The following is a 13,435-nucleotide window of genomic DNA, read 5'->3' as shown; positions in this document are numbered from 1 at the left end:
CTTTGAGAATTTTATACATTGTATTTTGAGGATATCCCCTCCCCTTCCCCAGCTCCTCCCAGATCCAGCCCTCATTCCATACACATCCAACTTTGTGTCCTCTTTTTATTTTTTAAGCTTACTGGGTCAAATTTGTGCTGCCCAAATATTCTTGGATGTGTAGCCTTCCATTGGAACGTGGACAACCTACCTGGGGTCACACCCTTAAAGAAAATGAATTCTCTCTCCTGGAAGCTATCAGTTACCTTAAGCTCCTCAGCTAGGTTGGGATTTTGTTCCCACCCACCCCCACTCAATGCTGGGATTTTGTCTGGATTAAGTTTATTCGAGCCTTGTGAATGTTGTCACAACTGTTGTGAGTTCCTGTGTGCACCTGCCCTACTGTGTCCAGAAATAACTGCTTCCTTGTAGTTATCTACTGCCCCTGGCTCTTACAAAATGTTCATAATAGTAGTTTCAGAGAATTGTGTCTTTGACTCTCCTCGGCTGCCATATTCTTCTAAAATGGACCCAACCAGAAGTATGTTTTTGCATGTGAGTGTTAGGAAACAGGGAGAAAGGGTCTTAGAAACTGCTCAAGTATTTGTTCATATCTTTGAGATTATACCTGCAGGTTAGCTTTCTTAAAGCTGTTGATTTAAACCAGTTCTCTATAGAATGCCCTCATGTGTACTCCTGGTCTTGAAAATATCTAACCAGGGAATCAAAGAAGATGAGGATGAGGACATAAGGAGAGAAAGAAGGAAAGTCCTCACACTGATGCTCAGGTCACAGAAAACCCCACTGGTCCTTAAAGAAGTTACAAAGGTAATGTCACTTCCTGACTAGCTGCCTTGGAGTTTAACCATCCCTGCCTGGAATTGACCAGTGCAGTCCTTGTTCACTGCAGTTCTGCAGAGGGCTGGAAGGGAAGTGCTCTTATGAGATTGTCAGTTTGTTAGCTTTAGGAATCTGAGGTAATAGCTGTGGTTCATAACCAGTGTCTCAGACATTGTGAGTTGTTGTGTTTTTTTTTTTTAACTTTCTCAGATTTATTTTAAGTGTCCTGTTGTCAAGGCTGTGAGAAATATCTCCCTTGCAGTCAGGAGATCAGAGTGCTTTGGATTGCTTGGATTAAATGGAGCTGGAAAAACTACTACATTCAAAATGCTGACCGGAGAAGAAACTATCACCTCTGGAGTTGCGTTGATTGATGGCAACAGTGTCACTGGAAATCCAAGAAAGGTATTTCTTTTCTTAGCCAATGACTTAATGTCTTGAAGAAGGAGATAGACAGGCAAATTGTTGAGGAACCTGGTGGGGGACAGGAACGCTAAGGACCCTGATACATAAATCCTCACTTATTAAAATTGAAAGCCTCCATGGCCATACTGAGTTTGAGGAAAGGAAAATATCCTTTCCCGTGAAACAAAGAATAAGTGTCTGCAAATAGACAGAACTGAAGGAGAACAGCTCTCACACCTAACTTGCTCTGACATAGGGTTGGAAGTACAACTAACTAAAAAAAAAAAATGATTGTGAGAAACAGAAAGGATTGAAAGGATTCAGATCTGTTGGGATGTAAGTTTTAAAGAACGAAGTGAGGATGGCGCCCAGATTTCTGTTGAACTTCTGAAGGTGAAGGCTCCACTCACCAAGAGAGTAAATATCTTGAGAGAGTGTGTTTGGAGGGCATTTGGATCTTGAGGCATCTATGATATATCTAAATGGGAGCATACAATGAACAGTATGAACCCATGATAGGAAAGTGATATGAATTTGGGGTTTATCAAAGTGTAGATGAAACTTAAACTGTGAAAGTAGATAAGACCGTCTATCAGAGGCCGGGCGGTGGTGGCGCACGCCTTTAATCCCAGCACTCGGGAGGCAGAGCCAGGCGGATCTCTGTGAGTTCGAGGCGAGCCTGGACTATATAGTGAGTTCCAGGAAAGGCGCAAAGGTACACAGAGAAACCCTGTCTCGAAAAACCAAAAAAAAAAAAAAAAAAAAAAAAAAAAAAAAAGACCGTCTATCAGGAATGTGTACAACAGAAAGAATATGGACTTGATTTGGTGGATTATCAACACTGAAATACAGAATAAAGGAACTGGAGACAGAATCATGAAAATTGGAGAGTTAGAGGGAAAACCTGGATAAAATTTTCTCTCTCAAGCCAAATAAGAAATAAACTTTCAAGAAAGTAATTGACTGGTGATCTTGGGCATTTTCAACCCATAAAGTGTCCAGTGGAGGAGAACAACAATGCACTTCCTACAGACACAAGTTATTTGCAGACTGTGTCTTCACCTTGCCAGGAAGCTACTAAAGTTCCTGTGGGATCAAGTAGAATTTCGTAAGAACATAATGGATGGAGAGGAGAAAGCCTACGGTGGCTGTGAAGGCCCTGACGCCATGTATGTCAAATTAATATCTTCTGATAGGCATGAATTTATTGTAAAAAGAGAACATGCATTAACATTAGGAACAAAAAAGGCCATGTTGAGTGGACCAGGGCAGTTTGCTGAGAATGAAACCAATGAGGTCAATTTCAGAGAGATCCCTTTGCATGTACTATTGAAAGTATGCATGTATTTTACCTACAAGGTCCACTACACTAACAGCTCCACTGAGATTCCTGAATTCCCAAATGCACCTGAAATTGCACTGGAGCTGCTTATGGCTGCCAACTTCCTAGATTGTTAAATAGAATAAATTATAATAAACTGTTCATTTTTTCAGTATTTAATACCTGTAGTTCAGTTAATCATTTTTCCACATATAGCGTGTTGCCTGTATGAAATTCAACTTTAAAGTTAATTGCTGAGCAGATTCCTTCTGTCATTTGTATAGCAGAGTTGAAATTTGTTTACTACATCAACAAATTAAGGATGTTCACAAGCCAAGAAATAAACAAATAATGCCAGTTTGTAGGTGGTTTGCTTTCTCCTTTGGATGTGACCTTTAAAATTATAAGTAATATAGCAAATCCTGGGATGTAAGCATAAATGAACATATTCTACAGGTAAATACAGGGGCTAAGTATTTTAAGTATTTTTATGTTTTTAGTGATTTTTTTAAGAAACAGTTCTGATCTTACAGCCACTGAACATTACTAGAGTTATGCAAATAATTACATGAAAAATAATGTTTATAACTTAGCCAGACCTTGATTTTTGTAATTCAGAATAAGAGTTGAAATTTCTTATGTGTTTTTTGATAAACTGCAATATTGTTTAATTGCAAAAAAAAAAAGTATCCAGTGGAGTTCTCTGAAGCCTAGTACAGTGGTGTGACACATAGACAAGCCAGGTTTGGGAGATAAAATATATATACAGGTTTGAAAAAAGCCACATGTGCAACCAAGGGAAAGTGAAGAATTATACCTGGGGTGTCAGTAGATAACCAAGACAGAGCTGTAACTTAGCAACTAGAGCATACTTACCTCAAGGCAGGGCAAGGAGTCTAAAAATATATAGCAACAAAAACTGAACAAAGGAGGTATTCATTACTTAAGGCATAAATGAAAACAGTGTAAGTGGTGTACAGTTAGCAAGGCTCAGACCTTCTTAGACCTAACTTCGCTTCCTTCTTTCCTAAGTGCAAAAAACAGTAACCACTTTATCATTCTACAAACATCCTTCCTATGCAGTCATCTACAAGGGTCTGTTTTCATTTTATCTGGAATATGGTTGTGTATCATACACCATCTTCTCAGCCTTACCAATCGCTTTCCCTGCATATGAATTTGCACATTGGCAGTGTGTGACTGTGTCTGTTCCCCTGCACTTACCACAACAGAATATTTGACCCGTCTTTTCTTTTTTGTTTTTAGTGTGATCCATTTTTAAAAATACTACTTGAGCAGTTTTTTCTTTTCCTTTATTATGAGTGGAACTATATAACTTTAGGAAATACTTAAAAGATACCAGTTTCCTTTCCTATAAATAGTTTATTTGTATCTTTTATACATTTCTTAATTGTTAACACTTTATTAATTTCTTACAATTCTTCAGTTCAAAGACACTCAAAAAAAATACACATTTTCCTGTTCTTTCTGGTCCCTTCCTAGATCTGTTTCTACATATGCTCATCCCTTTGACCTGGCACCCCAGAAGTCCTGTGTCTCTCTTCATTTTCCTACATATTTTCTATTTGAATGAGTGTACACATACACATGCTGATTAGTTTATATTGTTTCATCTTCAAATTACATCCAACCTCATGTTAGTTCTATTTTATCAAGTTTTTATTCCTGACATAATTATTTTATTTGTGTATACATGTTCATATGAATGTATACGTGTATGGGTACACATGCACACAGTTGTGTTTGGAAAGGCCAGAGGTCAATGTCAAGTATCTTCTTCAGTCATTTATCCACCTTAATTTTTGTGACAGAGTGTCTTACTGAAGCTGGAGCTCACCAGTTGGCTAGGTTTCCTGGCCAGCAAGCCTTCAGGATTTAACTGCCCACCATCTGGCATACCCAGCTTTTTATGTGAGGGCTAAGGGTCTGAACTTCAGTCCTCAGGCTTGAATGGAAAGCATGTTGCCAACTATTCCACCTCTCCAACTCTCAACCAAAAGGTTTAGCTCAGAAATTTTCATTTGTTTCTTTGTTGTTGTTTCGTTTTCTATGATGTTTTCTTACTTATCTAAATTACAGCCTTTTTTCGTTATCCTCATTTAAGCATAGTTGTAAAAGTTTCTTTCCCATTTGTATCTGATTATTCCAGTATTGTGGCTATTTGAGTGCCCATTTCTACTGTGTTCACTGAAGTGCAGGTCATTTGCATACATCTTTTGCCAATTAATTTTATATTATATTCTGGATATTATTAATAATGCATTGGGAGAGTTTTAATTCCATTATATCCCTTCAAAGAATTTTAAGTATTTTGACAGGCATCTGAAATGGCTGAATTCACACTGAAAATTTTACTCTACATTAGTCGTGAAGTGATATGTTGCCTTAATTCTTTGAGCATTAACTTGGCTAAATACATAAAAATATATTCTCCTGGGGCTGGAGAGATGGCTCAGTGGTTAAGAGCACTGACTACTCTTCCAGAGGACCTGGGTTCAAGTCCCAGCACCCACATACATGGCAGCTCACAACTGTCTGTAACTCAAGATCTGACATCCTCACACAGACATACATGCAGCAAAACACCAATGCAAATAAAATAAAATAAATTTAAAAAATATATTCTCCTATGTACTTTGTCTCTCTCATTGTCTGTGAGAGAGCTGATCTGACAAAAGTTACCTGACCATTGCTATAAACAAAATACTTCAATTAGAATATTAACAAAGCTTACTCTTAAACACTCAAGGCACATAGTAGTAATATGCATATATATGTACATATATATTGAAAATTCCAGCTAGTGATACTGATGCCTTATTTACTTCATTGAACTCCATCTGCAAAGCAGCTGAAGGTAAAAGAACAAACCATTCTTAGTGGGAGTTGTAGAGGTATCAGAGGTATCAGTAGTGTGAGTCAAATAGCTTCATATCTTGTACCTCATCCCTATGAGATTTATGCTCCACAGAATAGCTGACATGGATTAACTGCTCATAATTACCCTCTTGATTCAGATTAGGTCAAGAATTGGTTACTGTCCTCAGTCTGAATCTGTGCTGAACCACATGACAGGCCGGGAACTGCTAATCATGTACTCGAGGCTCTGGGGGGTCCCAGAGGAAGACATTAACAAGTATGTGGAAACCTTTCTGCATTCAGTGCACCTGGAACACTTTGCTGACCAGTTTATCTACACATACAGGTGAGACATCGTGTCGTTGCTATTAAGTGACCTATCCTGTGCTTCTGCTGTTTCAAATGAATGCCCACAAAGCCCATTGCTACCTCTCTGGCACATGGAGGTAGTGACTGTGAAATAACCTAGCACTCTGCCAAGGCTCAGACATCAGGAAACAGCATATCCCACTTGGATGGTGTTAGCCTTTTGCATGTTTGAACAATCTTGGCATTAAAAAAAAAGAGCCCCTATATCTCCATGGAGACACACACACACACACACACACACACACACACACACACACACACACGAATCATCAGTTTTGAGTCCTACCACAGAATTCTGAATGTGTAGATACTCCTATGAATTAATGACATATATTACTCTTTCTTCCTCACGTTACGGAGTGGTGGAAGCAAACGCAGGCTAAGTACCGCTGTTGCCCTAATGGGAAAGTCTTCGGTTGTCTTCCTGGATGAGCCGTCCACTGGCATGGACCCAGTAGCTCAGCATCTGCTGTGGGACACAGTTACGTGGATCTGTAAGACCGGTAAAGCTATCATCGTAACTTCTCACAGGTAAGAGCCATTGGAGGCTCGGTTAGAAACTAGGAGGAGCTGCAATGGGTGTAGGATGGATTCATTTCGGCCAGGACTATGAGTCAGTAAACTTACATAAGAATAGGTAGAACCTCAGAGAAGTAACTGGGGATGAACTTGCTAAATGAGAGCTCAGTTGACTGATGGAATCAAGAACTGAGAGAAAATACTAGCTAGATAACTTAATGAGGATTTACATAGGGACTGCTTTAAATTTCCAAATGTCCTCCTCTTCCCAAATACGATCTTAGTGGTGACCATCTGTAATGGCAAGGCTTCTAGTTCTACGTCTTCCAACCCTAGCTATTTGAATTTATTCTCTGGAAGAGTATCCTCAGGCATGTCTTCTTTTTCCTCCTAGAATGGAAGAATGTGAGACACTCTGCACTAGGCTGGCCATCATGCTGAAAGGGAGGTTCACCTGCCTCGGCAGCCCCCAGCATGTCAGAAAGAGGTTTGGTCATGTATACACCCTAACAGTAAAGATCAATATTGCTAAGGATGAAGATAAAGTAGCAGAGTTCAAAAAGTTCATTCAAACAACTTTCCCAGGTAACATAGGTATGATGGATTCATGACTGTTATATTAAGTCATGTTCACAGTTCTGCTACATGTTTTCAATTATAGTTTTCATTGAATTATTCATATTTATTGAACCCTTATGTTCAAATCAAAATTATATGTAATGGCTCCAAACTGGAATATATATTTATTGTTATATAACAGATTACCCAGGGCTGGAGAGATAGCTCCATGGTTAAGAGCACTGACTTGTAGCTGGAGAGCTTCTCTCCAGGTCCCACCAAGCCCCACAGTCCCACAACCCACGTATAAAATAATCACTCAGACGTTTATATTACTTATAAACTGTATGGCCGTGGCAGGCTTCTTGTTAGCTACTTCTTCTATCTTAAATTAACCCATTTCTATTAATCTATAAGTTGCCACATGGCTCGTGGCTTACCGGTACCTTACATCTTGCTTGTCATGGCAGTGGCTGGCAGGTCTCTCCCTCTCAGCCTTCCACTTCCCAGAATTCTCCTCTCTCCTCCCGCCTATACTTCCTGCCTGGCCATTGGCCAATCAGTGTTTTATTTATATAGAGCGATATCCACAGCACTTCCCCTTTTCTTCTTTTTTAAAAAGGAAGGTTTTAACTTTAACATAGTAAAATTACATATAACAAAACAATTATCAAGCAAGAATTACAGTTACAATATTAAAGAAGATATCCTATCTATCCTATATTTGTGAGTCTAAGGTTTTGTATATAACTTATCTTTTATCATAATTGAGGAAATTGTAACTATCTAGTCTTCAACTACATCAAAGACCTCAGAAGGATATAATACTACCTGAGAAACAGGAGAAGGATGCAAGCAACTTTCGGGAATCTTGCAAGAGTAGACAGACAGAGACAGCTGGCAGCCTAGACAGTCACCTAATGTTCCTCTGTAAAGTTGGGGCATCTGTCTTCAGCCCACAGGCCTAGAGTCTCTCAGTTACTTTTCTCTGTGTCCTGTAGAAGGTCTGGCAGTTTCCTCTGCAAAGCAGGAACCTGAAGGACCATTTTGTCAAGCAAAGTTCAGTGGTCACCTTCCTATGGGTCCTGCATGTCCAGTTGATCAAGCAGTCCAGGCAAGAACAGTTTCTTGCCCAAATGGCTATTTTTGCCAAGGTGAAGATAAACTCCATATGGAGTGTCTTCGACATCCATCCTCCTCTCTGAAGTAAATCGGTGCTGTCAGGAGCAGACATGTCTCACTGTCCAGAAAGTCTAAATTTTTAAAACATTTTAAATGCCATATTCTGTAGGTCTTCGAAGTGTTTGAAGACTACCTATCTATCTGAAATATATCTATGCATACCTAGAAGACTTAACTAACATGGCTACAAATATGATTATCATAGATGACTAATTATTAATCTATTTTTTAATTATCCATTACAATTTTAAATGAGTTACATAAACGTAATACCTCAAACAAGAATAGAAATATATATATATATATATATATATATATACAGTATAACAAAATTAAGTTTAAACTTGTATCAATAAACTAAAATCTATAGCAATGTAAAACATTTTAAACAAGTTGTTACTCTTTAAAAGTAGGTTCATTAATCTACCCTTTCATCCTATCATATCTAAACTATCCTCTTTTTTTCTTTAGAAAGAGATTGTATTTATAATCAACTTGTTTTAAATAAAAATATTGTTTTTTCTCTGTCCCACACCAGAGGGCTCTTCTGATTTGGGACATAAGAATCTTTTAACCATTTTTTTTTTAAGCAATATGTCTGGGTTTAGAGGGGGAGTGAGCCAATTCCATCTTTAAAGCCAGCTTGATATATTTGGGAATTTGGGCGTAGCTTTTCTTACTACTTCCTACTGGAGGGGGGCGCTGTATCTTATGGGGACACAAAGAAAATTTTAGGATTATGGAGTAGTCCATGAGGTTGTATCGTCTGAGCCAGTTGCCTGAAACCGTTTTGGATGTTGAATCATCTGGGTCATGGTGTCGTTGGAGACCTTTCAGGGGGTCTTGGCTGGTCAAACCTGATGTATCTTAATCTGGAACAAATCCATAGCCTCTGCCTTTCTGTGGAAACAAAAGCAGAGACTCTTTTCCAAAGCAACATATCCTAATATCTAAATTTTGAAGTCAAGGTACCTTTAAAATTTACATTTTGGCTTAACTCAACAGCTTTTACAATCAAATGTTTTTCTTTAGTTACAAATATCAAAGACAACATAATCCAGATTCTCTGTGTGATAGCCATCTTTACGTGGCTTATTACCTGTAATGTTTCTTTAAAGACTTTATTTTTAAAAACTATCTATTTGTTTATATAACTGTATATATTTCTTTTTTCTCTCTCTTTTAAGCCTACGTACATTTTTACATACATTGTAAACGATTTCATCTGAATCAGTCTTATTATGCAGTGGGTAGACATTCCAGCTTTGGTCTGGAAGTTCCAACCCCCATTGAGGCTTTGGTAACTATCACATCTACAAGGTGGGGCCAAGGGAGGGCCCTTAAGACCGAGAGATCGGGAGGCGTGTGCGGCTCTATCTTGGCCCCGCCTTGTAGATGTGATAGTTACCAAAGCTCTTCCAGAGGTCCTGAGTTCAATTCCCAGCAACCATATGATGACTCACAACCATCTGTAATGAGATCTGGTGCCCTCTTCTGCCCTGCAGCAAACATACAGGAAGACACTGTATACATAATAAATAAATAAATCTTTTTTTAAAAAAAAAAAAAAACAATTAATATTCTAAAACAATAGTAAAACCTATTATCTCATAATTTCCATGGCTTAGCTGAGTGTTTCTGGTCCAGGGTCTCATTGGGCCTGGAGGATATACTAAGAAAGAGACATGGCTGTTGGGTTTCCTGCTACATGGAAATCTTGCCATCACACTGTGGTAGCCAGCGTCCCTCACATAAAATAACACTGAGATGAAGAACACATTGCCTTTTATGAACTAGGCTAATAATCACATTCTGTTATTTCTGCAGTTACTTATTGATACAAGTCCATTGTGTGGTGGAAACAGTCTGCAAGTCTAGATATCCTTCTGTATACCCACAATAGGAGAAATAAGTACACACTAGAAATTTGGAGTATAGAAAAGTAATAATATATGGCTACGGATGACAACATATTTGAGTGAAAAGATACAGATAAAAAGAATATGTAGTGTATGTGTGCCATCATGTGAAGCACAGAGGATTCAAAACAAAGCAATTATATTTAGGAGTCCATTCTTGAGCAATAATACAGTAAAGAACAGCTAAGAGATGCTTAACCATAGAAACTAGGGAAAGCGGTTGCCTCAAAGGAAGAAAAAATGAGTCTGCTTGCAACACATGACATCTAGAGTGTTGAGTGTTGGTTACATTTAACTCTACTGTGAGTCACCAAGTTATATATGTTAGTTACTTTCTGCCACTGTGATAAAATACTATAAGTAAGGCAACTTCTAGGAGAAAGTCTATTTTGGCTTGCAGTTCAGAGGGTTAAAATCCATAATGACTGGGACAGCATGGCAGCAGTCAGAGCAAGACACTAATCAATTACATCATCAACTGCAAACACAAAGCAAGGAAGGCAAAATGGAAGGAGAGTGAGGCTATGAACTCTCAAAGCCTGTGCTAATGACATACTTCCTCCAAAAATAATGAATTCTTCCTAGTAGTGGTCCTCTCTGATTTATGTGTGCTTAATATATTTCACACTAAAATACTTGAAAACTTTAAAACTACTCTTAATTCTCTGTATGGATTCATTACAAGACAAGTTCCATTCTTATTGACATTTATTTTAGTTTGTCTTTAAAGCATTTTAATCCCAGTTAATTCCACTGGTGGTGATTCCAGTATATAATAATAAACATGAATGCATCCTACTAATTAGAAGTGGCTACAGTATTGCTACCAAACACTAGAATTTATATAAATCTCAGGTTTTGCAACTGATCATGTGAGCTACCAATTTTTCCAGATGTAATTAGCCAACCCCCTGCAATTTTTCAAACTATAGGTAATAAGACAGTATTTTACGGAAAAGTAAATCTACTGATATAATTAATGTCATTCCTTGTTAATGATGGGATTAATCTTGAGGATTATATCATCTTTTGTACTAACTGCACATATTCTCTCTTCCATTGTGTGGACCATTGAAATAGAAATTACATAAGAGTTCTTCAAAACTACCAAATAGTAGGATCCAAAGCCAGGTGTGGTGATGCACACCTGTAATCCTTTAACTTGAGAAGCAGAGGCAGTTGGATTGCCATAAATTCAAGATCGGCCTGAGCTACATATTAAGTTCCAGGCCATCCTGGGCAATATAGCATGTTCCAGGCTAGTCAACACTATAAAACAATGCTGTATCTTTTATTTTTATTAAAAAGAAACACTATTATCTTCTCCATTACTAACTTGTCAAAAATCTTTCTCTTCTTAGGTAACATCAAAAACCAGGAATTTAAAGGGATTATTGGCTATTATATTCCAAGCAAGGAAGTCTGCTGGGGAAAGGTGGTTGTCAAATTCATGCCAATCTAACCTATTAGTAGAGGGCAAATAGAAAACATTGGGACTTGAGCATGTGGATGAGAGTCCAATTAACAGAGAATTAGAAACTTTAAGTTACTTTTCCAAGGCCACCTGAATTTATCTGATTGAATCTTCTGACCCCCAGATTATATTATGTCACGTTCAGCAAAAGAATGGGGATAATTAGGTATGCATGGATGGGCAGGCCTACAATCCCAGTACTCTGGAGGCTGAGGCAAGAGAATCTCCAATTTGAGTCCAGCCTGGGCTACATGTAGAGATTCTCTCTAAAAGCGTGTGTAAGCAGAATGGGGAGCAGGGTGCAGGATAGCTGTTTCTTATGTTCAGTCATCTTTCCCTTTTGCTGTGTGTCCTGGCTGGGGAAGGTCGAGTGGGGAAAGGGTTACCTAGAGATAGTAGGTGGTAACTTTGCCTTTTGTTTATTTGTTTGTTTGTTTGTTCAAGGTATTTGAAATTATGGAGGAAGCCAAAGTGCTGTTCAATCTGGAAGACTATTCTGTCAAACAAGTAACCCTGGAACAAATCTTTCTGACCTTTGCTAACACCGACAAAATGAGAGATTTTCAGGAAGTAATTTTCTAATGCTATGTGATTACAATAAACTGGTGACCCTCTTATCTCAGACTCTCAGCCACTGGACACATAGAAGTCTTTTCCCTACACATTATACAAATAAAAACCCTGGGGAAGACAGTTTGCAGTCTTTGGAAGTTCAAGTGAATGACTGGTTATCTGAACTGTGAATACTTCTTTTACCCTACTTCTGAACTTCAAAGTTAGCCCTGTACTCTTTTTCTACCTTCCCAGCACAGCTCTGAAACTCGCTTCTGAACTTCAAAGTTAGCCCTGTACTCTTTCTCTACCTTCCTAGCACAGCTCTGAAACTCACTTCAGATAGAGCCGAATTCTCAGCTCTGATGCCGACCAGTTTCTTTATATTAGGTCCCTCCTTATTCTCTCTCCACCTCAGTTTTCCTGTCTGTAAACCAGGATTGATATTTTCTACTTTTATGAATTCAGAGGATGGAGTAGAATGGTTATAAAAAGCACACTGACCAGTAGAAAGCGAGCTGTTATCTTGTTTAAGACTATTATTTTTAAATTTTAACTTAATCTAGTTTTTAATTTTTATAAAGGTATGCATTTTATGTTGAGCATACTCCACTTCACCCTCTCTTTGCTCATCCCTACCCATCCCTGTTTCCCTTTTGTTCCTGTGGACAGTTTCACTTCTCTTGTTATTTTATATATACATACATGGTTTTATGTGACTATATAACATCTAGGACCCCAAAATGAGAGAACATATTTGTTTCTCTGAGACTGGCTTAATTTGCTTAATGTGATTATCTCCATTTGTGTCTATTTTCTTGCAAATGACATAACTTCATTTTTCTTGGTGACTGAAAAACATACCATTGTATATATTTACCACATTTTCCTCTCTCTCTGTTGTTGGATACCTGGTTTGGTTACTTAGCAATTGTGGGAAAAAATGCTGCAATAAACACTGATGTACAACTGATAATAATAATAATAATAAAAGTTAGAGGCTAGTGTGATGGCCCAGTAGTTAAGACCACTTGCTGTACAATCATAAAGAACAGAGTTCCAATCCTAGAACACACAGAACAAAGTTGGGCATTCCATACTTGCCTGTAACCCTACATCCAAAGGGAGCAGGGACAAGATCATTGGGGCTTACTGACTTTCAGCCTTGCCAAGAAAATGTAAGCCCCAGGTTCAGGGAGAGGCTGTACCTCAAAAGAATAAGCAGAAAGTAGACACATATGTTTATATGCTTATACAGACACATACACAAATAGAACTTTTAAAGTTAGCTTTTTAGTCTGAGGGCATGGGAATCCTGAATCAATGCCAAGAGTCACTAAAGCAGTAACAAGGAAATATCATGAGTTATGTCTGTTCTCTAGTACTTAATTCTCATAAATAAACACAGCCAGATGATGCTTGTGTTATGGGAGAGGA

At 38.2% G+C, this 13,435-nt stretch overlaps 2 protein-coding genes across 2 annotated transcripts in view; both read left to right on the top strand.

Moving 5' to 3' along the window:
- Nucleotides 1-12,139, top strand: part of LOC131914950 (phospholipid-transporting ATPase ABCA3-like) — a 137,561-nt gene extending 125,422 nt beyond the window's left edge. The window contains exons 25-31 of the mRNA XM_059267766.1: nucleotides 700-807; nucleotides 1,030-1,224; nucleotides 5,584-5,771; nucleotides 6,155-6,325; nucleotides 6,708-6,898; nucleotides 11,334-11,407; nucleotides 11,891-12,139. Of these exons, the coding sequence (XP_059123749.1) occupies nucleotides 700-807; nucleotides 1,030-1,224; nucleotides 5,584-5,771; nucleotides 6,155-6,325; nucleotides 6,708-6,898; nucleotides 11,334-11,407; nucleotides 11,891-12,028 (1,065 nt within the window). The 3' untranslated portion in view covers nucleotides 12,029-12,139. The remainder of the gene's footprint in view (nucleotides 1-699; nucleotides 808-1,029; nucleotides 1,225-5,583; nucleotides 5,772-6,154; nucleotides 6,326-6,707; nucleotides 6,899-11,333; nucleotides 11,408-11,890) is intronic.
- LOC131914942 (elongin-C-like) lies at nucleotides 2,079-3,553 on the top strand. Its single transcript, XM_059267754.1, has one exon. The coding sequence runs from the start codon at nucleotides 2,242-2,244 to the stop codon at nucleotides 2,680-2,682; it is 441 nt and encodes a 146-aa protein (XP_059123737.1). The 5' UTR covers nucleotides 2,079-2,241; the 3' UTR covers nucleotides 2,683-3,553.
- Nucleotides 12,140-13,435: the final 1,296 nt, after the last annotated feature.

Source organism: Peromyscus eremicus, chromosome 1, assembly GCF_949786415.1.
Source record: "Peromyscus eremicus chromosome 1, PerEre_H2_v1, whole genome shotgun sequence".
In the NCBI taxonomy this organism is placed as follows: domain Eukaryota; kingdom Metazoa; phylum Chordata; class Mammalia; order Rodentia; family Cricetidae; genus Peromyscus; species Peromyscus eremicus.
The sequence above is the reverse complement of the archived record's forward strand: the minus strand, read 5'-3'. Positions and strand labels throughout refer to the sequence as shown.

Coding starts and splice junctions, on each gene's coding strand:
- LOC131914942 (XM_059267754.1), top strand. CDS start 2,242: ATGCACTTCCTACAGACACAAGTTATTTGCAGACTGTGTCTTCACCTT.